The sequence below is a fragment of the Lampris incognitus genome, chromosome 2 (genome assembly GCF_029633865.1).
Source record: "Lampris incognitus isolate fLamInc1 chromosome 2, fLamInc1.hap2, whole genome shotgun sequence".
In the NCBI taxonomy this organism is placed as follows: Eukaryota; Metazoa; Chordata; class Actinopteri; order Lampriformes; family Lampridae; genus Lampris; species Lampris incognitus.
Window position 1 is genome coordinate 145619423 of NC_079212.1, and position 26664 is coordinate 145646086.

General features: G+C 45.6%; 1 protein-coding gene across 3 annotated transcripts in view; it reads left to right on the plus strand.

Annotated features, from left to right (window-relative positions):
- The first annotated feature begins 6281 nt into the window (after positions 1-6281).
- The window catches only part of kcnab2a (potassium voltage-gated channel subfamily A regulatory beta subunit 2a), a 138047-nt gene continuing 117664 nt past the window's right edge, over positions 6282-26664 (plus strand). Inside the window, exons 1-2 of one of the 3 annotated variants that reach the window (XM_056302124.1) lie at positions 6282-6358; positions 9078-9119. In XM_056302124.1, coding sequence (XP_056158099.1) covers positions 6282-6358; positions 9078-9119 — 119 coding nt within the window. Of the gene's footprint in view, positions 6359-9077; positions 9120-25604; positions 25629-26664 lie in introns of those variants that run through there. The other 2 variants (XM_056302128.1, XM_056302117.1) reach the window with 2 other exon arrangements.

Sequence of the window (26664 nt, forward strand, 5' to 3'; positions counted from 1 at the left end):
TGATGTTTGTGGGTGACATTGTGATCTGTAGCGAGAGTAGGGTGCAGGTGGAGGAGAGCCTGGAGAGGTGGAGGTATGCACTGGAGAGAAGAGGAATGAAAGTCAGTAGGAGCAAGACGGAATACCTATGTGTGAATGAGAGGGAGGACAGTGGAATGGTGAGGATGCAAGGAGTAGAGGTGACGAAGGTATATGAGTTTAAATACTTGGGGTCAACTGTCCAAAGTAGCGGGGAGTACAGAAGAGAGGTGAAGAAGAGAGGCCAGGGAGGGTGGAGTGGAGTGGGTGAAGAAGAGAGTGCAGGCAGGGTGGAGTGGGTAGAGAAGAGTATCAGGAGTGACTTGTGACAGAAGGGTACCAGCAAGAGTTAAAGGGAAGGTTTACAAGATGGTGGTGAGACCAGCTATGTTATATGGTTTGGAGACAGTGGCACTGATGAAAAGACAGGAGGTGGAGGTGGCAGAGATGAAGATGATAAGATTTTCATTGGGAGTGATGAAGAAGGACAGGATTAGGAACGAGTATATCAGAGGGACAGCTCAGGTTGGACGGTTTGGAGACAAAGCAAGAGAGACAAGATTGAGATGGTTTGGACATGTGTGGAGGAGAGATGCTGGGTATACTGGGAGAAGGATGCTGAATATGGAGCTGCCAGGGAAGAGGAGAAGAGGAAGGCCACAGAGGAGGTTTATGGATGTGGTGAGGGAGGACATGCAGGTGGCTGGTGTGACAGAGGAAGATGCAGAAGACAGGAAGAGATTGAAACGGATGATCTGCTGTGGCGCCCCCTAACGGGAGCAGCTGGAAGTAGCAGTAGTAGATATTTTAATGCTGGTGTAGTTTAGATTTTTTTTTAATTATTTACAGTTTTCCTGTCCTGGTTGTTGTGAATAGTGCTGGCTACAAACAAATGATCCTTCAGTAATAATAAAGCTCTTCTAGCTAGATAGGCAGTATCGGCAGAAATATAAATTAGCCACATTAGATAAAACAATTTAAATCGAATCCAAGAGGAGGAAAACAGAGTAATAAAGGATAGACATGACAGATAAGGTAACAAGTAATATGAGGGCAAAAAAGATGAAAAACGATCTCTCCATTCCAGTAGGGCTCTGACACCCCATTGGTGTCGTGGCACCATCATTGCGACTATTATCTCGTGCCACGCCGGGCGATGGGTCATGATTGAAACCACCACCCGACGAGCCGTTAAATGAGTCCTTGGGATGGGGGGAGACCTCATTGCCCACCCCCGAGATTAATGTGGGGACAAAGTCACCTTCACGTCCATGTTCACAACGTCCGCCTCATGTGGTGAACACAGCCTGCAGGGAAATAGGTTTGTGTTCTCTCTCTCTCTCTCTCTCTCTCTCTCTCTCTCTCTCTCTCTCTCTCTCTCTGTCGCTGTCTCTCTCTCGCGGTCTCTCTCTGTCGCTGTGTCTCTCTGTCGCTGTCTCTCTCTCTCTCTCTTTCTTGCTCTCTCTCGCGGTCTCTCTCTGTCGCTGTGTCTCTCTCTCTGTCGCGGTCTCTCTCTCTGTCGCTGTGTCTCTCTCTCTGTCGCTGTCTCTCTCTCTGTCGCTGTGTCTCTCTCTCTCTCTTTCTTTCTTGCTCTCTCTCGCGGTCTCTCTGTCGCTGTGTCTCTCTCTCTCTGTCGCTGTCTCTCTCTCTGTCGCTGTCTCTCTCTCTCTCTGTCGCTGTCTCTCTCTGTCGCTGTCTCTCTCTCTGTCGCTGTCTCTCTCTCTGTCGCTGTCTCTCTCTCTCTCTGTCGCTGTCTCTCTCTGTCGCTGTCTCTCTCTCTCTCTTTCTTTCTTGCTCTCTCTCGCGGTCTCTCTCTCTGTCGCTGTGTCTCTCTCTCTCTGTCGCTGTCTCTCTCTCTGTCGCTGTGTCTCTCTGTCGCTGTGTCTCTCTCTGTCGCTGTGTCTCTCTCTCTCTGTCGCTGTCTCTCTCTCTGTCGCTGTGTCTCTCTCTGTCGCTGTCTCTCTCGTGCTCTCTCTCGCGGTCTCTCTGTCGCTGTGTCTCTCTCTCTCTCTCTGTCGTTGTCTCTCTGTCGCTGTGTCTCTCTCTTTCGCTGTCTCTCTCTCTCTCTGTCTTGCTCTCTCTCGCGGTCTCTCTGTCGCTGTGTCTCTCTCTCTCTGTCGCTGTCTCTCTCTCTGTCGCTGTGTCTCTCTCTCTCTCTCTCTCTCGCTCTCTCTCTCTCTCTCTCTCTCTCTCTGTCGTTGTCTCTCTGTCGCTGTGTCTCTCTCTTTCGCTGTCTCTCTCTCTCTCTGTCTTGCTCTCTCTCGCGGTCTCTCTGTCGCTGTGTCTCTCTCTCTGTCGCTGTCTCTCTCTCTGTCGCTGTGTCTCTCTCTCTCTCTCTCTCTCTCTCTCTCTCGCTCTCTCTCGCGGTCTCTCTCTGTCGCTGTCTCTCTCTCTCTCTCTCTCTCGCTCTCTCTCGCGGTCTCTCTCTGTCGCTGTCTCTCTCTCTCGCTCTCTCTTGCTCTCTCTCGCGGTCTCTCTGTCGCTGTGTCTCTCTGTCGCTGTCTCTCTCTCTCTCTCTCTCTCTCTCTCTCTCGCTCTCTCTCGCGGTCTCTCTCTGTCGCTGTGTCTCTCTCTCTCTCGCGGTCTCTCTGTCACTGTGTCTCTCTCTCTCTCTGTCGCTGTCTCTCTGTCGCTGTGTCTCTCTCTCTCTCTGTCGCTGTCTCTCTCTGTCGCTGTGTCTCTCTCTCTCTCTGTTGCTGTCTCTCTCGCGGTCTATCTCTCTGTCGCTGTGTCTCTCTGTCGCTGTGTCTCTCTCTGTCACTGTCTCTCTTGCTCTCCTCTCTCTCTCACGGTTTCTCTCTCTGTTGCTGTCTCTCTCTCTCTCTCTTGCAGTCTCTCTCGCTGTGTCTCACTGTCTCTGTCTCGCTGTCTCTCGCTCTCTGTCTCTCGCTCTGTCTCCCGCTGTCTGTCTCTCTCCACTCTCTCTGTCACTGTCTCTCGCTCTCTGTCTCCCTCTCTCCACTCTCTCTGTCACTGTCTCTCGCTCTCTGTCTCTCTCTCGCTGTCTGTCTCGCTGTCTTTCTCGCTGCCTATCGCTGTCTTTCTGTCTCTGTCTCCCCCCTTTTTCTTTTGTCCATTATCTACCAATCAAACCTTATTCATTGAGTATATTTTGTTTGCTTTACATGAGAAAATGATAAAACAAACACAAAACCATAGCAGTACACCAGTAGTACCATAACCATACCACAAAACCATAACAGTACACCAGTAGTACCATAACCATACCACAAAACCATAGCAGTACACCAGTAGTACCATAACCATACCACAAAACCATAGCAGTACACCAGCAGTACCAAACCAGATAGCAGTACACATAGGATATACATAAACTGTAAAAATATGCACCAAAATATATGAAGAGAGTGGCTGTGAACTCAGGTCAGGGTAAAGGAAAAGTGTATTTATGTGTGTGTGTGTGTGTGTGTGTGTGTGTGTGTGTCGTGGTGGGTTGCGATATGAATGAGAGTCAGCAGGGCTGTTGTGTCAGAAGCAAACATAAAACCTGGCTGAACCCGAGTTTTACTTATTGATGCTGTACAGATTTATGCTCTAGAAATGAGTGATGTGCAAATTAAACTATTTCCTCTTTGCAGAGAACATTTTCACACCACTGGTCATGGCCGACGGGGAGGGTTTGTGTGTGGATAATAGGTTTCATGCATTTCTAATGTGAGGGTTTTCTCTTGTTCAGCCCAACTTCATGAATTAAGGACTTAGACTAAGGAAGCAATATTTTTCCATGAAAAGGTTTTTGTGCACATTTAACACAGTTATTAACAAAGTCAGAAAGTCCAAGTGACAGCAAATACTTTTTGCTGAAACACGTATCGAAAGGGGGGGGGGGGGACACGGTAGTGCAGTGGTTAGCGCGGTCGCCTCACAGCAAGAAGGTCCTGGGTTCGAGCCCTGGCGTAGTCCAACCTTGGGAGTCATCCCAGGTCATCCTCTGTGTGGAGTTTGCATGTTCTCTCCATGTCTGTGTGGGTTTCCTCCGGGGGCTCCGGTTTCCTCCCACAGTCCCAAGACATGTAGGTCAGGTGAATCGGTTGCACTAAATTGCCCCTAGGTATGAATGTGTGTGTGTTGGCCCTGTGTGATGGCCTGGCGGCCTGTCCAGGGTGTCTCCCCACCTGCCGCCCAATGACTGCTGGGATAGGCTCCAGCATCCCCGCGACCCTGAGAGCAGGATAAGCAGTTTGGATAATGTGTGTGTTGTACTATGTGTTGGTGAAGATCTTCTACCAGTTTGTTCTGTCATATCTGCCTGTTAGACACAACAGCTTCTTCTAACTCCACACTACCTGCCTCCTTCTTCCTCATCTGGCTGCTATGATGAAGATGGAGAACACTGTGCACCCTGTCATTTTTCCTGGCAAAGCCCTACCAGACACCAACCATCCACATCCCATGCAGCTACAGTCTGCAGGAGTTGGAGATTGATGGACGAGAATTTGTCTTCACTATGCCAGAGATAGGGAGTATCAAACAGGACATTTCTTTACATGTAATTCCTCAGGATTGTGGTGTTAGGAGTGGCTAAGATTTAGGAAGGTAAGGCCAACTTTATTTACCCCCGTAGGGAAGCTGAATGCCATCCCGATAGTTGATTAACGGTGTCTGCGAGATTCTCGTATTTTTGCGTCTGCAGACCCGTAGTAATTCTCTTCCACGTCCAGCTCTTCTCCAGCCGAGGCCCCTTTCTTCTCCACAGTGCTGCTTTGGCCGAGAACCCTGAATTATTCACAAGAACAAGTTTCAACACACACGCTGAGCGAGTTGTTCTTGTCTGATATTGTAGGCCTGCTCCTCTTTGTGCTTCACTTCCGTATGCGGTAGAAATGTGTACTTTGTATATTTCACTGTCGGTCTGTCTGAGCTGCAGGACGTCCCGGTTGTCCTTCTTTGGTATACGTAGTCCCTCCTGGGAGAGAGTTCAAATCTAAACTCGTGCTCCCGGGAGGCTCCAGTATGGCCTTTTCTAGATGGCAGCTTTAGATTTGTGAAACTCTCGCGGTATCTTAGAACCAACCTTAACCTCAAGCTAACCTTAACCTAACCTACCTTGTGCACGTGTTGAGAGTGCGCGAGAGTTTCGCAAATCCGGGGTTACCGTGTATACACGAGCCTCCAGCAGACGTCTTGGCCTGATGGGCGCTCGCCTCGGGTCTGCACAGTGAGGAGTTGGTGCCATCTAGTGGTCAACAGGTTCAGTTGTGTTTTGTTCCATGAAGGTGCCTCGGTCTAACCATAAACGGTGTTAACATTAGTTAATATTAGTAATAAGTGAGATAAAGATAAGACATATTAGGTATTTTTAATAAATATTACAATTGTGTGGCTATAAAATCCAAAGCTGGTTTGGGTCAATATGGCCGATGAACAATATCGCCAAAGCTAATTAGTGAACAGAACATGAGGATTAATGAGGGGTGGGGTGAAAAAGCTTCAATCGCACTCATTGGCTTTTATCCATGAGTGGCAATCCCATGGGTGCCTAGGACCCCTGGTACCCATGTGAGTGGGCGGGGGGTGGTGGGCCTTGTTGTGGAGCCTGATGGCTGTTGGTTCAAAAGGCTGACCCACACTGTGATTGCAAACATGCCCCAATCCTCTGTGAATAGTACACATTGCCATTGAAACGCAGGTTAATGGTCACGGTGATTTGCATATGAAATGATCTTTGGTTTCAGTCATCATGCCACCGTATTGTTTATAAGGGTGGGCACACCTGCAGTCAGCTGAGACTGAAGAGTCTCAATAAACGTGTCCCAATGAACTGATTCCATCCATCCATCCATCCATCCATCCATCCATTATCCAAACCGCTTATCAGGGTCGCAGGGATGCTGGCGCCTATCCCAGCAGTCATCGGGCGGCAGGCGGGGCGACACCCTGGACTGATTCAACCTTTAATTTTCTCACCTGGATTATTGAGCATGCATCAAGACATCTAGTTTCCAATGTTTGTCTCGTTGATGGCGGTTCTGAATGATGATGTGAACGAAATTCCTAAAATGTGGATTGAATTGCTGTAGTATGAAATGACCTGGTGGCTAAAGCAAACCCTTCACGTTCAGCGTTTGAATATAAAAGTCACCTCTGTTCTTCAGACTCGAAGCAAATCATTTTTAAGACAGGCACTAACGGGACGGTTTTGTTGTGTTTCCCTGTGCAGCAGCCCTGACAGGTGAGAGAAGCTGAACCCGCGATAAACCACACCCCCGGCAGGCTGGCCACGCCCCCACCCTCCTGCCTCCATGTATCCTGAATCTACCACCGACTCCCCGGCCCGCCTCTCCCTCCGACAGACCGGCTCGCCAGGCATGATCTACAGGTAGGAGGACCACACACACAAACACACACACAAAGCTGTACAGTAGTAGCAGGGTGTAGGGGGCTTCCCGCCTGCCCAAGTTCTCTTAAGCAAGGCACTGAAACGGTTCATCTTCAAAGCTGTGTTCTTTAACCTTCCCCATGGAGGGAGGACAAAAGACAGACGAGAGAATTTCTCTACAAGAACCAATGCATGTGTTTTTTCTCTGATTATCTGTTCAGGATTTTGTAGTCTCACGATACCAGACGACCTCCGATTGTCTGGGGGCTTCTAAATGTAAGATAGTCCTCACAAAGGTGGCGAGAATGGCACTAACAAACCTACGCCCACTGCTTTGGAAATCTAGGACACACCTTACTGGAAATGATGCCTCCCCCATTCTCCTCCGTAGTGAAACACACTGGAGAATCACTTTATAAGACGCAGAAAACTTTTTCAACATTGAAAATGGATGTCCCGAGCAATGTTGGATTATTTGATTGACCCGTGTTACCTCCAGCTTGGTCGAGCGTCCCTACAGGCACAGTTGGCTGTGTCTGCAGGTGGGAAGCCGGATGTGGGTATGTGTCCTGGTCGCTGTACTAGCGCCTCCTCTGGTCGGTCAGGGCACCTGTTCGGGGGGGGGGCTGGGGGGAGAATAGCGTGATCCTCCTACGTGCTACGTCCCCCTGGTGAAACTCCTCACAGTCAGGTGAAAAGAAGCGGCTGGTGACTCCACCTGAATCGGAGGAGGTATGTGGTAGTCTGCAGCCCTCCCCAGATCGGCAGAGGGGGTGGAGCAGAGACCGGGACGGCTCAGAAGAGTGGGGTAATTGGCCAAGTACAATTGGGGAGAAAAGGGGGATACATATATATATATATACATTAGTATCTAAATCGCTTGTAAGCTTGATATTCCTAGAGACACAGAAACCCTTAGATTTTATTTTCTAGTTGTCATTTTTAAGACCAGACACTCAATTATTCTGCTTTTAGAGTGTAACACCTGTTGTTTTTATTTCACCACCCCAGCAAGGCTGATGACTTCTGTGTGCCAGTTGACAATCAGTAAAATATTATTTGAACAGTTGTCATTATGGAGAAAGTTAGACTGATGGAGCAGGTTTGGTAGTAAATGCTTTGCTACGAGTCCTGCAGGACACATCTACTACTACTACTACTACTACTACTACTACTACTTTTGGCTGCTGCCATTAGGGGTCACCACAGCGGATCATCTGTTTCCATCTCTTCCTGTCCTCTGCATCTTCCTCTGTCACACCAGCCACCTGCATGTCCTCCCTCACCACATCTATAAACCTCCTCTTTGGCCTTAATCGTTCCCTTTTCCCTGGCAGCTCCATATTCAGCATCCTTCTCCCAATATACCCAGCATCTCTCCTCCACACATGTCCAAACCATCTCAATCTTGTCTCTCTTGCTTTGTCTCCAAACCGTCCAACCTGAGCTGTCCCTCTAATATACTCGTTCCTAATCCTGTCCTTCTTCATCCCTCCCAATGAAAATCTTACCATCTTCATCTCTGCCACCTCCACCTCCACCTCCTGTCTTTTCATCAGTACCACTGTCTCCAAACCATACAACATAGCTGGTCTCACTACCATCTTGAAAACCTTCCCTTTAACTCTTGCCGGTACCCTTCTGTCACAAATCACTCCTGGCACTTTTTTTTCACCCACTCCACCCTGCCTGCACTCTCTTCTCCACCCACTCCACCCTGCCTGCACTCTCTTCTTCACCTCTCCGCTGCACTCCCCATTACTTTGGACAGTTGACCCCAAGTATTTAAGGAACCTGCAGGACACATCTGCAGGAATCAAACCGCTCACATTTTGCTCACACTCTAAACCCTTCACACAAGCACATTCCTGAAATAGTGCAATCTTTAAAATTTGCTGTAATTTCAGAAAGTTTATTGAATTAATTTTTCTCCCTTAAACATCCACCACAAGACTGTCTGTTCCATACATAATCTAGTACGTTTCCTGCTCTTTGATACACTGCCAACAGATGGCGCCAAACACTTATCGGTTTGTGTTTCATGTGACATCTAGGCGATGACCAGAAGGGGGCACTGTGGCTTTGGAGTTGGGCGTTATGCATGTCATTGGCCAAAACGTCAGCACCGAGGTCTCACATAAACTCTGTGACCTCAGATTGCATTAAACATCTAGAAAAGTCTTTACATACGCAGTTGCTTGTTCCAGATAATATATTCATCACACATCTGATGTGATTGTAAATGCAGATTATAAATCCAGATTATGTAGACAGACAGACAGATTATTTATTGTTTTACCAGAGGAAAGCTTTTGCCAAGGCAAGTATGTAGCAGTAAATCCACTACCATGTCATATAATATAACATGTTTGTATAGTTATTAAGTACAGAGCAAAATTACCCTCTTATGTAATAAGTAATTAACAAAGAAAGTGTGGACATTGAAATGTGAAGTATGTGTGGAGACTATAAAGCCTTGACGTCAGTTATATTTACATATGCAGAGTAGTGGCGTTGCTCTACACATCATCTCTTTCATGTTGCAGTCTGTTACTCTGTACTGTTTTTAACTCTATGCCGCCCGTCTCACCCTCCGTCTCGGTGTTCATGGTCCTCCTCCATGTTGTCTGTCTGTATCTGACCCCGCACCGGTACTAACTCCTTCTGTTTCCTGCACCACATTAACCTTCTCTCCCCTCTCTCTCCTCCTCTCCCTCAGCGCTCGCTATGGGAGCCCCAAACGTCAGCTGCAATTCTACAGGTACCCGTCTGTCTTGTTTCTTTCTGTCTGTCTGTTTCTTTCTGTCTTTTTTGTTGCCTGTCTGTGTGTCAGCTAAAGTTTGTAGGTTGGATTTAGGCCAGGGTGATGCTGACAGAATTACATATCACAATATTTCTGACTGAACACCTCCATATGGATGATGATGTGATATTTAGGGGACGACTACTTGGTCTTCCATAAGATGTTTACCCAGCAGTAGATGTTGATAAACGATCATTAGTAATGTGGATGTGATGACCAAGCAGTTAGACAAAGAGTGGAGTATGTTCAGAAAACGGTCTCCCTTTACTGTAATGCAGCCATTAAGACCAGGGAATGACAACATTTAAGTTGCATCACTGTTACCACAACCACAACACATCTAGTCTCACATCAACACATCCACATTATATCCACACACTGACCAGATCGTTTTTGATTCTAGCATTTTTTTGAAATGCATTTTTTTTTCACTTTCAGTTTGAGCTTTAATATTTCCGGTTATTGCATGTGGAGTGACACCTCACACTTTATTTTAATGTGCTGTTAATGCATCCGTGTGCATTCATGATGACGTGTCCCACAATTTCAAAGAAAGCTGGATTTACACTGGTTTATGTTTCAGTTTGTTTTGTAGATGATGGGTATTTTTGTTTTTACAGTTTCATGAAAGACTTGGACTGGGTTTTGTTGGCTGATGTGTGAGAGCTAGCTGTAGTCAGCCATGATGACTGTGGTGTGTGAGAGCTAGCTGTAGTCAGTCATGATGACTGTGGTGTGTGAGAGCTAGCTGTAGTCAGCCATGACTGTGGTGTGAGAGCTAGCTGTAGTTAGCATGATCAATCAATCAATCAAGTTGCATTTTATATAGCGCTTTTCTAGTTGCAACAGCCACTCAAAGCGCTTTACATTTCTGGTCAAATGTGAATTTCACACACCTGTTATGATAGAACACAAGCCGTTTTCTGTACAATCACTACCTATTTCGTATGTGTAAGGCATGACTGTGGTATGTGAGAGCTAGCTGTATTTAGCATGATGACTGGTGTGTGAGAGCTAGCTGTGGTTAGCATGACGACTGGTGTGGGAGAGCTAGCTGTAGTCAGCCATGATGACTGTGGTGTGTGAGAGCTAGCTGTGGTTAACATGATGACTGTGGTGTGTGAGAGCTAGTTGTGGTTAGCATGATGACTGTGGTGCGAGAAAGCTAGCTGTGGTTAGCCATGATGACTGTGGTGTGGGAGAACTAGCTGTAGTCAGCCATGATGACTGTGGTGTGTGAGAGCTAGCTGTGATTAACATGATGACTGTGATGTGAGAGCTAGCTGTAGTTGGCATGATGACTGTGGTGTGTGAGAGCTAGCTGTGGTTAGCATGATGACTCTGGTATGTGAGAGCTAGCTGTAGTTGGCATGATGACTGTGGTGTGTGAGAGCTAGCTGTGGTTAGCATGATGACTCTGGTATGTGAGAGCTAGCTGTAGTTGGCATGATGACTGTGGTGTGTGAGAGCTAGCTGTAGTTGGCATGATGATTGTGGTGTGTGAGAGCTAGCTGTGGTTAGCATGATGACTGTGGTGTGTGAGAGCCAGCTGTAGTTAGCATGATGACTGTGGTTTGGGAGAATGGCTGTCATGTCATGATGGCCTCAGCATCCATTAGTAAAGTAACACCACACAGAAAAGTCATCATCTGCTGTTTAGCTGGCAGTGCACTACTCAGAACAAAGCTGATAGCGGTGCTGATGCAAGGCTGCTTTTCACACCATCAGCAACTCCAGCAGCTTATTTTACACTACGCAGACAAACCCAGTGAGGACAAGAAGGGCGTTAATAACTGGTGTAGATATGGAAGATGCATTTTATCATCTTCATTTACAGTGAGCAGGTGGGGCTTTGGGCAGTGCTGTTGGTGTTCATCATTCCCATCTGAATTGACACATTTTTCAAATTATGCCGCAGTTTTTTGAGCGTTTAAATCCATCCATCTCATTTAGATGAATGGACGGATGGTTTCGGTGATTTGGACTTTCCCAGAAGTCTTCATCTGTGGGTGAAGGTGCTCCGTCATCCAGCAGCTTGTTTTATGGGCTCAGATGAGGCTTTGTTCTGCTGATTTGGTGTATTCAGAAGGCCTGACGGTGGAGAGCTGCTCGTAACAACCTCTCTGTCAGATATTTATCTGGCCCCTGTCACATCTCTGTCCTTTTAAAAGTGCAAACAGTCCCTCCAGCTGCTCGAGGTGACGGGGATCGATCTGCCCTCCTCTTCCCTCCATCCATCAGTCTGAGCCGACTGACAGGAAGAGGACTTTGATCCTTCTCAATCATTTCTGTCATTTAATCTCCACTTTGGGTTAATGTGCTGTTTTCCAACATAGAAAAAAACTCCAGACGTTTTCTCTCTCAATACTGCAGCACGAGCCCAGAGTTGGATCAGTTGACGCCTTGTTGTTGTTGTTGTTTTAGTGCAGTGTTTTAATTCCTTCATGTTATATATAATTTAATACAAAGGAATTTAGATATCAAGAATTTTAGCAATTCTTTCCTTCCAGCTGCGATAAGGCTTCATAATACACTTTTGCCCTGAGCAGCTTCACATCATCACCACAACGCCTCAACAACAACAGCACGGTTTTCTACGTTTTCATCTTGTATTTAATATGTTTGTGTATTTGGGCAGCACAGTGGCCCAGTGGTTAGTGCTGTCGCCTCACAGCTGGAAAGTCCTGGGCTCGAACACCAGGGTTGTCCAACCTTGGGGGTCATCCCAGGTCGTCCTCTGTGTGGAGTTTGCATGTTCTCCCAATGTCTGCGGTGGGTTTTCTCCGGGTGCTCCAGATTCCCCACCATCAGAAAGACATGCATGTTAGGGTTAATACTCCTGTCTGTGCCCCTGAGCAAGGCATGGCAAGACGAACTGGAGTTGGTCCCTGGGTGCTGCACGGCGGCTGCCCACTGCTCCCAGCTACACAACTAGGATGGGTTAAAGGCAGAGAGGAATTTCCCCACAGGATTAATATCCATCCATTATCCAAACCGCTTATCCTTACTCAGGGTCGTGGGGATGCTGGAGCCTATCCCAGCCATCACTGGGCGGCAGGCGGGGAGACACCCTGGACAGGCCACCAGGCCATCACAGGGATTAATATAGTATAATCCAAATCAAAATCAAAATTTTTTTCATATTTTTATATATAGTGTATTTATTTGACTGTCCCATTAACCCAATGGCTTTTTAACATGGATATATTTTGCTGCCAAAAGGAATTTATATTACCATATTTCCATCCAAGTGGTTTTGGCCAATTTTTCCCATTTTCAATAAAAATTATGGAAAATAAAAATATGGAAAATATCATTATCATGATAATCATAGAAAATGTTACATGATATCAAACTATATCATGATATCTGCTCACATATGCATAAATACCATGTTGAAGAATCCAGCTGAGATTCATCACATGTTTGGTAATGTAAAGTATAATATCAAAGCAGAACTAGTTTTCAAATAATACTACGTCAAATATTTCACACCTCATTTTATGAAATTTTATGCAATAGATTCCAGTTATCATGAATCTAATTGTACGTCACAATATGACGGTATCTGAATTTCATTCCAATATAATACCATTGGAAAAAAGTCGAGCATAAAAAAGTCGGCATACAGTAAAACATGTTTTCGGTGGGTGTCAGACTCCGCCAAGGTTGTCCCTTGTCTCCGATTCTGTTTGTGATATTCATGAACAGGATCACAAGGTGCAGCCATAGTGAGGAGTGTGTCCGTTTTGGGAACCTCAGAATTGCATCTCTTCTCTTCGCAGATGATGTGGTTTTGTTGGCTTCATCAGAACGCGACCTTCAGCGCGCACTGGGGCGGTTTGCAGCTGAGTGTGAAATGGCCGGGATGAGAATCAGCACCTCCAAGTCTGAGGCCATGGTTCTCTACTGGAAAATGGTGGATTGCTCCCTCCGGGTTGAGGATGAGTTGTTACCTCAAGTGAAGGAGTTCATGTAGCTCAGGGTCTTGTTCACGAGTGAGGGTAGGATGGAGTAGACGGATTGGTGCAGCATCAGCAATAATGTGGATGTTGTACCAGACCATTGAAAAGGGAGCTGAGCCGGAAGACAAAGCTCTCAATTTACCAGTCAATCTTCATTCCAACCCTCACCTATGGTCATGAGCTTTGGCTCATGACCGAAAGGAGGAGATCGCGAATACAAGAGGCTGAAAGGCGTTTCCTCCGTAGGGTGTCTGGGCTCAGCCTTAGAGATAGGGTGAGGAACTCGGACATCTGGAGGGAGCTCGGAGTAGAGCTGCTGCTGCTTCGCGTCGAAAGGAGCCAGTTGAGGTGGTTCGGGCATCTGATGAGGATGCCTCCTCAGTGCCTTCCTTTGGAGGTTTTCTGGGCATGTCCAACTGGGAGGAGACCCCGGGGTAGACCCAGAACTTGCTGGAGTGACTACATGTCCAATCTGGCCCAGGAATGTCTTGGGATCCCCCAGGAGGAGCTGGAGGACGTTGCTGGGGAGAGGGATGTCAGGAGTGCCCTACTTAGCTTGTTGCCACCGTGACCCAACCCCGGAGAGGCAGCTGATGATGAGATGAGATGAGCTGAGATAATACCATTGAAAGATAATAAACAATAATGTGCTTGCTCTTTCTGTGTATAGACCACCGGGGCTATTATGGTCCTTTTTTATAGAAGAGTTTGCAGAACTTTTGTCAATCATCTGTATTAATTATGATTACATTGCCATTGTTGGTGATTTTAACGCACATGTTGAAACAGCAACAGATGTTAAGGCAGGTCAACTCGTGCCATTTCTTACCTGCTTGGATGTTAAACAGCACATAAACGACCCAACTCATAACCAAGGTCTTGTACACGAGACTCGGTCATTACTGATTTATCTGTCTTACCGTGACTGTATCTTCTTTTCTGATTGCACCACTGAGCAGGTTGTAAAAAACTTCATATTACATCTGGAGTAAATGATGAATATTTTAACAGCGTCCTGCACCTTCACTACCGTCCACGTGTGATGAGTCGATCAATTCTCCTAACAGCAAAGCTGTTGGAACCATTGATGCTGCAGCACTAGCACATTTTAAAAAGATTAAAGCCAGACGCCGACGACCTTGGAAAAATGAGGATGTCGTTCACCATAAAAGAAACTGTAGAGAAGATGAGAGGAAGCCGATCCTTGATGTAATCCCACCTCCACCTTGAACCCATCTGTCATTCCAACCGCACACCTCAAAACTGTCACACTTCCCTCATACATATCCTGCACCACTCCTACATACGTCTCTGCCACTCCCGACTTCCTCATACACAAGGCTCAGCGTTTTCGGTTTTTATTTTTCAAAGCCATCCAGCATGCCAAATTTCGCCACAAAAAGGACACTATTACATAACCTCATACGAACAGGAACAACCTTTGGATCCGTGGAAACATAAAACCCGGGTGAAAATCAGTTTAAACCGATCTGCTCCTTTTAAAGAATCTGGGTATTTTTCAGTGAAAATCGGTAAAAACTGAAAACGCTGAGCCTGGCTGATACAATACCCCACCTCTTCTCTCGGCACCTTGTCGTATGCTTTCTCTAAATCCACAAAGACACAATGTAACTCCTTCTGGCCTTCTTTGTACTTCTCCATCAACATTCTCCAAGCAAACATCACATCTGTAGTGCTCTTTCCTGGCATGAAACCATACTGCTGCTGCTGATCATCACCTCTCCTCTTAACCTAGCTTCTATTACTCTTTCCCATATCTTCATGCTGTGGCTGATCAACTTCATACCTCTGGAGCTGCTACAGTTCTGCACATCACCCTTGTTCTTGAAAATCGGTACCAGTATGCTTCTTCTCCACTCCTCAGGCATCCTCTCACTTTCCAAGATTGTGTTAAACAATCTAGTTAAAAACCCCACTGCCATCTCTCCTAAACATCTCCATGCCTCCACAGGTATGTCATCAGGACCAACCGCCTTTCCACTCTTCATCATCTTCATAACTGCTCTGACTTCCTCCTTGTTAATCCACCCAACTTCCTGGTTCACTATCCCCACATCATCCAACCTTTTCTCTCACTCTCATTTTCTTCATTCATCAGCTCCTCAAAAGTAGTCCTTCCACCTTCTCACTGTGCACCAGTCTGAATGCACTATGAAAACTCTTGTTATTGATTATGAAGTTCTCAGGGATGTAGTAATGCACCTCAAGCCGTCCACTTGCCAATTTGATCCTGTTCCTACTTCATATTTGAAAACCATATTTGGTTGTTTGGCAGAAGAAATTTTCCCCATAGTGAACCATTCCTTTTCTTCTGGTGTTTTACCCTCCGCTTTGAAAACGGCTGTGGTAAAACCACCTCTTCCTAAAAATAACCTTGATCCGTAAGAACTGCAGGCCAATCTCACACCTCCCTCTTCTTTTTTTTTTTAAGTAAAATTCTAGAGAAGTTGGTTTTCAAACAGCTAAACTTGCACCTTAATATAAATTCTGTATTTGAGCAGTTTCAATCTGGGTGTACCACATCAGCAAGGAAGCCCTTGTTGAAGCTGTAGATGATGCGAGAATCAGCTTGGATGATGTCGACCTCTCTGTGCTCTTTATCCTAGATTGATTGATTGATTGATTTATCTGCTGCATCTGACAGCTAAAATATTCTAATTGGTTTTTTTTTGTACCAATAATGCGATTGTGAGTCAGTATGCGATTTTATTTTCAAAGTTCATCATCTTCTGTGTTCTCCGGGAAACAGCAATAAATCGTTCTATCGTATGACCAACACATAAAGTGGTCAACATATAAACTGCTCTGTCCTGCGGGCCAGGCCTACATGAAAAACATATCTTTATTTAACTACTAAACTGTAAAAACAAAAAAACCCTCAATCACAGAATATTGACTGATTTAACGTCCAGCCTTGTAAACAGGTCATGTAGGTATTATATTATTACATAACATAAACAGGTAATATAATTATCATATTATTAATTATCATAAACCGGTAATATAATTATCATATTGGTAATTAACATAACCAAGTAATATAATTTTCATATTATTAATTATCATAAACTGATAATATAATTATAATATTGTTAATTAACATAAACGGGTAATATAATTATCATGACTTAACTTTTTCATAAAATCTACAGAACAGGCCTGGTGTGAACATTAATATGAACATAAATACCAATCTTACTGAGCTCCAGTCAGTAACAGTAACATCACACAAACTGAAGTGCAGAAACATAAAAAATACCAAGTCTGTGGCTCTACCACTCTAAAAATATTTAGACAACTCAAAGTTGTTGTGATAAATATGTAATATACAAACATGTGGATTGCACTTTTTAATAAAATCTTAAAAAAGAAACACTGTGAACATTAATATGCTTCTTGCACAGCCCTGTTGCTCTTGACACTCTGATTATTATCATCATTATTATTATTATTATAATCATCATCATTATTATTATTATCATCATGGTCTGTAGAAGTTCAACCCGTCCTCCACGATATCATCATTAATATTATTATTACATCATTATTATTATCATCATCATTATTATTTTTGTTATCCTTCTTATTATCATTGTTATTATCATTATTATTACTATAATTATCACTCTGTCATTTTCCATAGCATTTTGTGAAAGAAATGAAGAAAAAAATTAAATTAGTGTACTTGATATAATTTGAGTGTTATTAGGCTAACACACACACACACACATACAACTACATTAGAAAATTATTCATTCAACCGTTCTGTTCTTTATCTTTCACATTCTCTTATTCTCTCTCTCTTACTCACTCACTCACTCAGTCACACACACACACACACACACACACACACTGAAAGCAATTTACCAGTGGCAAGATGTAACGGGTAGCTGAAACGCTGGAGTCTGGTCCACTCGTTAAGCTGCGCTGTCTTCACCATGTTCGATGGATGGTCCGTGGTGAGGCAGACATGGTTTTCTTCATGGAGGTCCCAGCTGGCTAGCCCTTCTCTCAGGCCAGCTGCAGTGTTCTCCCGAGTGTGGCCGTTTAGGAAGTAAGCAGTCTGGAGACAGAGAGCTTTGAGGTGGATTTCTTCATTGATGAAATCAATGGTCTGACTCTGGTAGGGCTCTGCTGTACGGCTTGACCACATGTCCTTGTTAGTAGCAACAAAAAAAAATCCATGGTGGTTGCAAAAAAATCCACTGTTTTTAGCTCCACTCCGACTCTCTTCCTGCACATTTTATATAGCTCTATGGTAACCTGGCTAAAATATGTGCAGGGTGGCATGCTATACAGTTTATCCAATGTCTTTACCAAAGCCGTGAACTTGGCCTTAAGCATCATGTCGAGGGGCATCATATCGTCACCTGCTTAAAATAATGGCCTACGTCCTATTTTCAAGTTTTTCAAAAAACAGAATAAACTGAAACTGAAACAAAATTTGTCAGTTCTGTTTTTTTTTAAAAACTTGAAAATATGATTTAGGTCGTTATTTCAAGAAGGTGACGATATTGTAACGACCACGGTTGAGTAGACTTGCTAGCCCTTGGCTAACAGGTTGGACCCTTTGGTCGACTGGTTAACATAGTCACCCGTGGTGTGGGAGACCCAGGTTCGCGTCCGGGCTGCCCCTTGAATTCGCTGCATCGGTGTCAGAAGTGGGATGGTGAGGCCATCGGAAGAGCGTGCACCCCCAGAGCCGTGAGGGAGCTGGTATGCCGAAGCGCGGGGACGCACTTCCCGAAGGAGGGGGGTATTGTTACGACCACGGTTGAGTAGACTTGCTAGCCCTTGGCTAACGGGTCCGACCCTTTAGTCGACTGGTTAACATAGTCGCCCGTGGTGCGGGAGACTTGGGTTCGCATCCCGGCTGCCCCCTGAATTTGCTACAGTATCGTTCCCTGTGAACTCCACTATCACCTGAGTAGTTTCACGGTGCCGTTTTGAATCTCATTCATATGGAGAAAAACAGGAAGTGCTGTCGTAATTTTCTGTTTCTTATGGTTTTACTGTGTCCATTTTCATGTGGACTATACAGAAAAGTCTTTAAGGTCCCTTTCACACTTGAAAGTCCAAACCAAGGTCTGAACCAGAGTCTGGTTCTGGTGCTTTCACATCTGTTATTTTATAATCATTAGGTTCAGGACTTTTGCTTTCATACCAGTGGACCTTGACTTGAACTTTTGGCTCGTGGTTGCCGCCAAGGGGGCGCTCGTTGTTGCCAGGTGCGCTCGCTGTTGCTAGGTGTTACTGTTTGTGTTTGTTTTATCACTTCCTATGATTGATCCGAAAGTCCGAACCTTTGATTTCACATTAGACATTCATGAACCTTGGTCTGAACCGAGACTACCTCCTGAGCTTGGACCAAAGACCGAGTCTTTGATCCCTGTACCCTGGTCCAAGAGGTTTCACACCTGGCAATCTGGTTCGGACTTTTCTGGAAAGTCTGAAAGTCCGGACTAAACAACATACGTGTGAAAGGGCCCTAAAAAAATCTAATATCGCTTCAAAGTAGTCTTAAAAAATTTCGCCTTCACAAAAGCTTGAACCAGCTCCATCATCCAGAGGTGTCAAAGCTCGATTTGAATATCGTCAGGGGCACCTGAACAACACAACAGATGAAAAAAGACAAAGGAGCCATATTGTTTTTCCTCTGTCTCTCGGTCCATTTATCAGCCAGAAGCTCCTCTAGGGCCTCTGTAGGATGAGTTGTGTTGTTCTTCATGGAGGCTTTTAGTCATCAGTGTCCTGCTGTGACCATTGTAAAACGCTTTAACGGTTTTCCAGCGCGCCATGAGTGATGATGGGCCATGATCCTCGAACCCTTTACCCACATTCTCTCTCTCTCGGTCTCTCGGTCTCTCGCTCTCTCTCTCTCTCTCTCTCTCTCTCTCTCTCTCTCTCTCTCTCTCTCTCTCTCTCTCGGTGCATGCTGGGAGTCGGTGTGTCAGTGTGTTTGGTGAGAGCGACCTGCTGTTAGTAAATTCGATGTATTTATCATTTTATAGCAGGATTTTTTGTCTTTAGGGCTGATGGTGTCAGATTGAGTGTGTTTATTGGTCGTGGGCTGCATTTGCTGTAGTCTGTGTGTTTGTTTCTTTTTTTTCTCGGTGTGAGAGAGATGGTGTTCTTAGCGACGCTTTCTCTCTCTGTCCGACATGTAGTTTGGGTTCAGCCCAATCCATCTGTTCCACTACAGGCAGTTCTCCTGGCTGTAGGAGACCGTGTGGGACACGCCGGCTTGTCCTATGCCTCCAAGATGAACAAAGGTGTGGTTGTTTTCCTGAAAGAAGAGCATTTTGTGGAGAGCTAATAGCGAGTGGCGTCTCTCTGCAGGTTTCCCCGCTCGCCATGCCTTCCACCCGGATCACTGTCTCCGGTGTTCCACCGTTCATTCCCAATGAGGCATTGGAGTGGGAGCTGCAGCGTTTCGGGAAGCTGGCGAACAATTGTAGGACTGTGGGGCTAGGCCAGGGGTGGGCAATCTTATCCAGAAAGTGCCAGTGTGGGTGAAGGTTTTTGTTCCAACCAAGCAGTTACACACCTGTGTCTCCTAATCAAGTTACTCAGCAAAGACTGTCCTGGTTGATTAGTGGGATCAGGTGTGTGACTGCTTGGTTGGAACAAAAATCTTCACCCACACTGGCCCGTTCTAGATAAGATTGCCCACCCCTGGGCTAGGCTGTACAAATGATGAAGTGAAACATGTCCAATCCCTCCAGAGACAGGTGTTCATGTATCTGAATTGTCTGTCACAGATGCTGGAGGTTTCCTTCAGAATAAAACATGGGGAGGGACATTACATGGTGTACACCAGCATTAAATGTTTGAGTGTGGGGATGTGGGGTACAAGCGGAACGCTTGTCCTCATAGGCCAGCTGAGGGGCGCCCTGAGCCAGGGGCTGGGCCGGCCGAGGAGTGCACTAACACTGGTGCTCCCCTGGATGGGAGCCAGCAGATGCCGAACAAACTGATAGTCTTATCTCCACCAGGGGGCCTGATGGAAGGAATTCAGAGGGCAGTTATGGATTTCTTCTGGTCAGAGCAACACTGGCTGAGATCAGCGATACTGTACCTGCCGGTACAGGAGGGAGGACAGGGCCTGGTAAACATCGAATCATGGATCACAGCCTTCAGGCTGCAGACAGTTCAGAGGTTGCTTTACAGCTTTGGCCTGCCATGGACAAATACTGCCTGTTGGCTGCTAAGGAGGGCTGGACGCCTAGGCTACGACAAACACTTGTTCCTGCTTCAGCCCCAGTCCCTGGATTTAACTGGTCTGACAACTTTTTACTAGTCTCTCTTACGGGCGTGGCAGGTTTTAATGTTCCACCGGGAAGTGTGATGACAGCAAGGATCTGGCTCTTTGACGAGCCCTTGTCTGGAAACAGTTTCATCACCGCTCACGTTTTGTCTTCCGTTAGCCTGAGATCCCGACTGAGAGAAGCTGGCTGTGTTAAGCTGGGTCATCTCATGAAGACATCCATCACCCATCTAGCTGAACTGCTCAACATCAGATCCAACAGACTGCTGCTCAGGCTGGTGGAAGAAGTCTGTGCTTCCCTGCCAGAAGCCGTCAGAGCGTTTGCTGGTCGTAATCTATCTGACCAATGGGATAATGAGTATGAGTGTGTCTTTCCTTCCCGATCTGTCTCTCCTGCAGTGGGACAGTGGCAAGATAAGGAGGAAATCCTGCTGCCTCTAAAGACCCTAGCCACTAGGGTAAAAAATAGCCCATTATATCAGTGTGAAGGTTTCAAACTTATGCTCCCTGGCAGGGGTGAAGGTGTCGAGATGGACTGAGTTTTTTGGTGTAGGATCATCCCCAGGGGGCTGTTAGCGGTCCCTGTACCAACCTCCCATTAACAAACGGACAGGTGACCTCCAGTGGAGGATTGTACTTGGGGCCATAGCTACCAACGGGTATCTGGTGCACCTCAATCCTGGCACAGGGAACAACTGTCCTTTCTGCTTGCAGACAGAAACAATATACCATGTGTTTATCCAGCATCCCAGACTGGTCAGACTATTTAGCCTACTATAGGCATGGTTTCAGAGCTTAGGAGAAAGATTTTCTTTGTCTTTTTATCTATGGTCCACGCTACTCTACAAAGAAAAAATCTGTACAGGCGTTAATGAATTTCATTTCATTCATTCATCTTCAGCCGCTTCTCCGGGGTCGGGTCGCAGTAGCAGCAAGCTAAGTAGGGCACTCCAGACGTCCCTCTCCCCAGCAACGCCCTCTAGATCCTCCTGGGGGATCCCAAGGCGTTCCCAGGCCAGATTGGACATGTAGTTCCTCCAGCAAGTTCTGGGTCTGCCCCGGGGTCTCCTCCCAGTTGGCCATGCCCGGAAAACCTCCAAAGGAAGGCGCCCAGGAGGCATCCTGAGCAGATGCCTGAACCACCTCAACTGGCTCCTTTCGACGCGAGGGAGCAGTGACCCTACTCCGAGCTCCTGCCGGATGTCCGAGCTCCTCACTCTGGCCAAATTAGCTATTTGGAAAAGAAGGAAAAGCCGTGTGAGGGGCGAGGGGTCCGAAGACGTGGTTCTGATGCTGACTGGGCTGCTGGCAGCTTGGCTCAGAGTGGAGTTTGGTTTTTATAGACTGACAAAAAAGACAGAAGTTTTTGTGGACACTTGGGGTATGCAGGATGTGCTGTGTTCAGTCAGAGAGAATTATTTGGTTCTGAATGTCGGATGTTTTTTTTTTGGTATTTTTGTTTTGAGTTTTTTTTAAAAATTATTATTATTTTCCCCCTTGTTCTCCCCAATTGTACTTGACCAATTACCCCACTCTTCCAAGCCATCCTGGTTGCTGCTCCACCCCCTCTGCTGATCTGGGGAGGGCTGCAGACTACCACAGGCCTCCTCTGATACATGTGGAGTCGCCAGCTGCTTCTTTTCACCTGACAGTGAGGAGTTTCACCAGGGGGACATAGCACATGGGAAGATCACGCTATTCCCCCCAGTTCCTCCCTCCCCCCAAACAGGCGCCCCAACGAACCAGATGAGGCGCTAGTGCAGCAACCAGGACACATACCCACATCCGGCTTCCCACCCACAGACACGGCCAATTGTGTTTGTAGGGACGCCCGACCAAGCCGGAGTTAACACAGGGATTCAAATCAGCAATCCCCGTGTTGGTATGCAACGGAATAGACCGCCACGCCACCCGGATGCCCTCGTTTTGAGTTTTTCAATGAATTTATTTTTGTTGTGATTTTTGATAGCGAAAAACTTTGCGTGAACGGAACCAGATAGAAATAAGTCTGTTTTAAAATTCAAATTCTCTCTCTCGCTCTCTCGCTCTGTCTGTCTGTCTGTCTGTCTCTCTCCCTCTGTGTGTGTGTGTGTGTGTGTGTGTGTGTGTGTGTGTGTGTGTGTGTGTCTCTCTCTCTCTCTCTCTCTCTCTCTCTCTCTCTCTCTCTCTCTCTGTCTCTGCCATTTCACTGTTTTGTCCAGTCCAAACAGATACTATGAATATTGGGATATTGAAGCTCAAATTTTGCTGAAGTGCAGGATTTTAAGTGCGTTGTCAGTGGAATCGGTTTGCGTACGTCTCATTATTCTCAATACAGCTTCCTCTTAGTGTCACTGATCTGATGGTAGAGATACATTAGTACACCCGCTACTGTATATCCATCGTCTGCATTCTAGGGATGCCATCAAATATCTATATTGAATATTGATCGGGGCTTTGTTATATCGAGAAAATCTTGTGGCATCAATGTTCGTAAGATTGAAATAAAACTTAATTTTTGATGGCCTGTTTTTTCATATTAATTTGATTTTGTAGTGCAACACATTGGGTGACCACACGGAGACGATGTTACATTCTACCGCCACCCTGCATGCCTCCTAAACCAACAAACAGCAAACGACTTGTTTCGTCCATCTGAACACAACATAAACGGAGTAGCTACTTGACTTGTGGGACAAAGTATCACCTAGATGCCAAATGTATCCCAGCAGAATGTTTGCATTTTATGATCGTGTCACCATTCTTACTAGCATTGTGAGTGTTATTGTTATCATTATGATAATGATTTATTATTAATTTGTGGGCTTTTTATAAAAAAAATTTCCCCCGAAATTTCACAGGATATATTGATACTCGACAGGAAATTTTTCCAATTATTGACATTTGAAAGAGGGATCCATGACAAGCTTAAGACATATGCGGTACAGTAGTATAAATTACGTTTTTGTCATTGTTTAGAGTTTATTGAGCTCCCCTCTGGTGGGTCCAGCTACATGTGAGATGGAAAATATGTCCTCGTCAAGAAAGCCACAGTCCAGGGAAAGGTTACTGTCTCACTTAAAACGTCATGTCAGATTTTATGAAGGTAAAATGATCCAAACCGGTTCCCTTCATTTAGTGTTAAGCAACATGTAGACCAGAAGGAGGGACTTTCAGCTCCAGTGTTTGGATGGTTTTATAATCTCTTGTCTTATCTGAAGCTTTCCTCCACTGTCTGGCCAATTTAGATTTGGATTTATGCATGATTAGTTTGGTTTTGTAAATGTCGTTAAATAGTTTACATGTGGTTAAGTAGTTTAAATGTGTTTAAGTAGTTTGCATGCGGTTAATTAGTTTACATGTGGTTAAGTAGTTTAAATGTGGTTAGGTAGCTTAAATGTGCTTAAGTAGTTTAAATGTTATTAAGTAGCTTAAATGTGGTTAGGTAGTTTAAATGTGCTTAAGTAGTTCAAAAGTGCTTAAGTGGTGTAGATGTGCTTAAGTAGTTTAAATGTGGTTAGGTAGTTTAAATTTGTTTAAGTAGTTCAAATGTGCTGAAGTAGTTCAAATGTGCTTAAGTAGTTTAAATGTGGTTAGGTAGTTTAAATGTGTTTAAGTAGTTCAAATGTGCTTAAGTGGTTCAAATGTGCTGAAGTAGTTCAAATGTGCTTAAGTGTTTAAATGTGCTTAAGTAGTTTAAATGTGGTTAGGTAGTTTAAATGTGTTTAAGTAGTTCAAATGTGCTTAAGTGGTTCAAATGTGCTTAAGTGTTTAAATGTGCTTAAGTAGTTTAAATGTGGTTAGGTAGTTTAAATTTGCTTAAGTAGTTTAAATGTGGTTAGGTAGTTTAAATGTGCTTAAGTAGTTTAACTGTGGTTAGGTAGTTTAAATGTGGTTAGGTTGTTTAAATGTGGTTAGGTAGTCTAGATGTGGTTAAGTAGTTTAAATGTGGTTAGGTCGTTTAAATGTGGTTAGTTAGTCTAGATGTGGTTAAGTAGTTTAAATGTGGTTAGGTCGTTTAAATGTGGTTAGTTAGTCTAGATGTGGTTAAGTAGTTTAGATGTGGTTAGGTCGTTTAAGTGTATTTCGGTAGTTCAAATGTGGTTAGATCATTTAAATGGTTTTAGGTCGTTTAAATGTGGTTAGGTAGTCTAAATGTGATTAGGGAGTCTAGATGTGGTTAGGTAGTCTAGATGTGGTTAGGTAGTCTAGATGTGGTTAAGTAGTTTAAATGTGGTTTAAATGTGGTTAGGTAGTCTAGATGTGGTTAATTTGTTTAAATGTGGTTTAAAGGTGGTTTAAATGTGGGTCAGTAGTTTGTCTTGAAATTTACAGCTGCTCCAACAACCAGTGTGGAGATTAGCATTCGGTGTTGTTTAAGATCAGGTCCTTATTCTCGATGTTGTTGTTCAATTCAGATAGGATTAAGAATATTCGGTTAGTTGATTCAGTAATTGCTGGACGGTAAACCGTTAGACTTTATTTTGCTTCATCTCTTCCTCGCATTGCTCACAGTAATGCCTGTATAGGCTGCAGGTCTGGTGTGCAAGTCACAAAACTGAACCGGGACTTACAGTTAACGACACATGAAAACGCTATACAGTTGTGTTTGCTTAGTGTTGCGGAGTAAATCCATCAGAGTAAGTGAAGGTGGTTGGTGTAGGTCAGATTCTCTATCCCTTTGCTCTTCAAATGTGGGTTTAACATGAACACAACAGGTACTGAGACGCCTCCAGTGAACCAGTCCAAAACAGCCGCTGGTGTGGTTTCTGTCTGCGGCGCTCGGCTGTGTGTGTGTGTGTGTGTGTGTGTGTGTGTGTGTCCCTCATTATTGTCCACCACTTAGCATTCTTTCCTGTGGCACAGCAATCAGAGGCTTTTAGTGCAGAAAGCTTTGGGTGAATAATTCAGAGCTGATATTATTTGCTGCGGTTGGCAAAAACAAGCCGTGGGAGCTGCTTAACGACATAAATGGATTTCGACCATGAAGGGAGGAAGATGAGAGGTGGAGCGGGAGGAGGGAGGAGGACTGGGTGGTAGTGGTGGTAAGTGGTGGTGTGTGTGTGTGCGGGGGGGGGGTGATGCTTTAGCTTTCTCATTCACTAATTGGTTTAGACGTTTCCTAGTAAGACACTCCCAGTCTGGGTGGACCTGCTGCATCGGCGGCCGAGTGGGTTTATAAGAGGAGACGGACGCCCTAAAGCCTCGCTCATGAGCCGACCCCCAAGAAACCAGGTGAGCCTTAGGGAAGGTCTGTGTCCGTCCTGTTGACCAAATCATCATGTGTGTACCTGTGTGTGTGTGTGTGTGTGTGTGTGTGTGTGTGTGTGTGTGTGTGTGTGTGTGTGAAAGGTGCATGCTGCCTTGCCTGGACTCTTCCTCTCGGTCTGTGTTGGGGGGGTTGTTTGGGTCGGACAAGTGGTCAGGTGGTACCGTGATAAGAACTTGAATGAGTTGCAGGTACCGTGCTGGGGTGTGTTCTGGGATTTGCGTCAAGCCTGAATCTGGCTTTTGGGCTTCAGGCAGATTTTCCCGTGCCGTTGTGGTCATGTCATGTAATAGAAGGTGTTTGGGGTGTGCTGTTGGTTGTTGTGCCCATTTAAAACCCTCAAAGTCCATCTGAACTTGGCTTCACGGATGGAGGTTTGGTGGGAGGTGCTGACTCGAGGAGATGCAAGGGCAATCGCACGTTTCAGAATTTAAAGGATCAATAAAACTTGGATGTCAATGTGTTTTACATCAGCTGTCTTCCTCTTGGGGCGTCCGGGTAGCGTGGCGGTCTATTCCGTTGCCTACCAACATGGGGATCGGCGGTTCGAATCCCCGTGTTACCTCCGGCTTGGTCGGGTGTCCCTACAGACACAATTGGCCGTGTCTGCGGGTGGGAAGCCGGATGTGGGTTTGTGTCCTGGTCGCTGCACTAGCGCCTTCCCTGGCCGGTCGGGGCGCCTGTTCGGGGGGGTGGGGGGCTGGGGGGAATAGCGTGATCCTCCCACGCGCTACGTCCCCCTGGTGAAACTCCTCACTGTCAGGCGAAAAGAATCGGCTGGTGACTCCACATGTATGGGAGGAGGCATGTGGTAGTAAGGGGGTGGAGCAGCGACTGGGATGGCTCGGCGGAGTTGACGTAATTGGACGGGTACAATTGGGGAGAAAAGGGGGGGGGGTTTAAAAAAAACCGCTGTCGCCCTGTTTATTTTTTCAGTCAGAGTTGATAGTGGGGCCATGTGTAGTGGTCAGGACTGTTATAAAAAGCTATTTAATGTAGGAG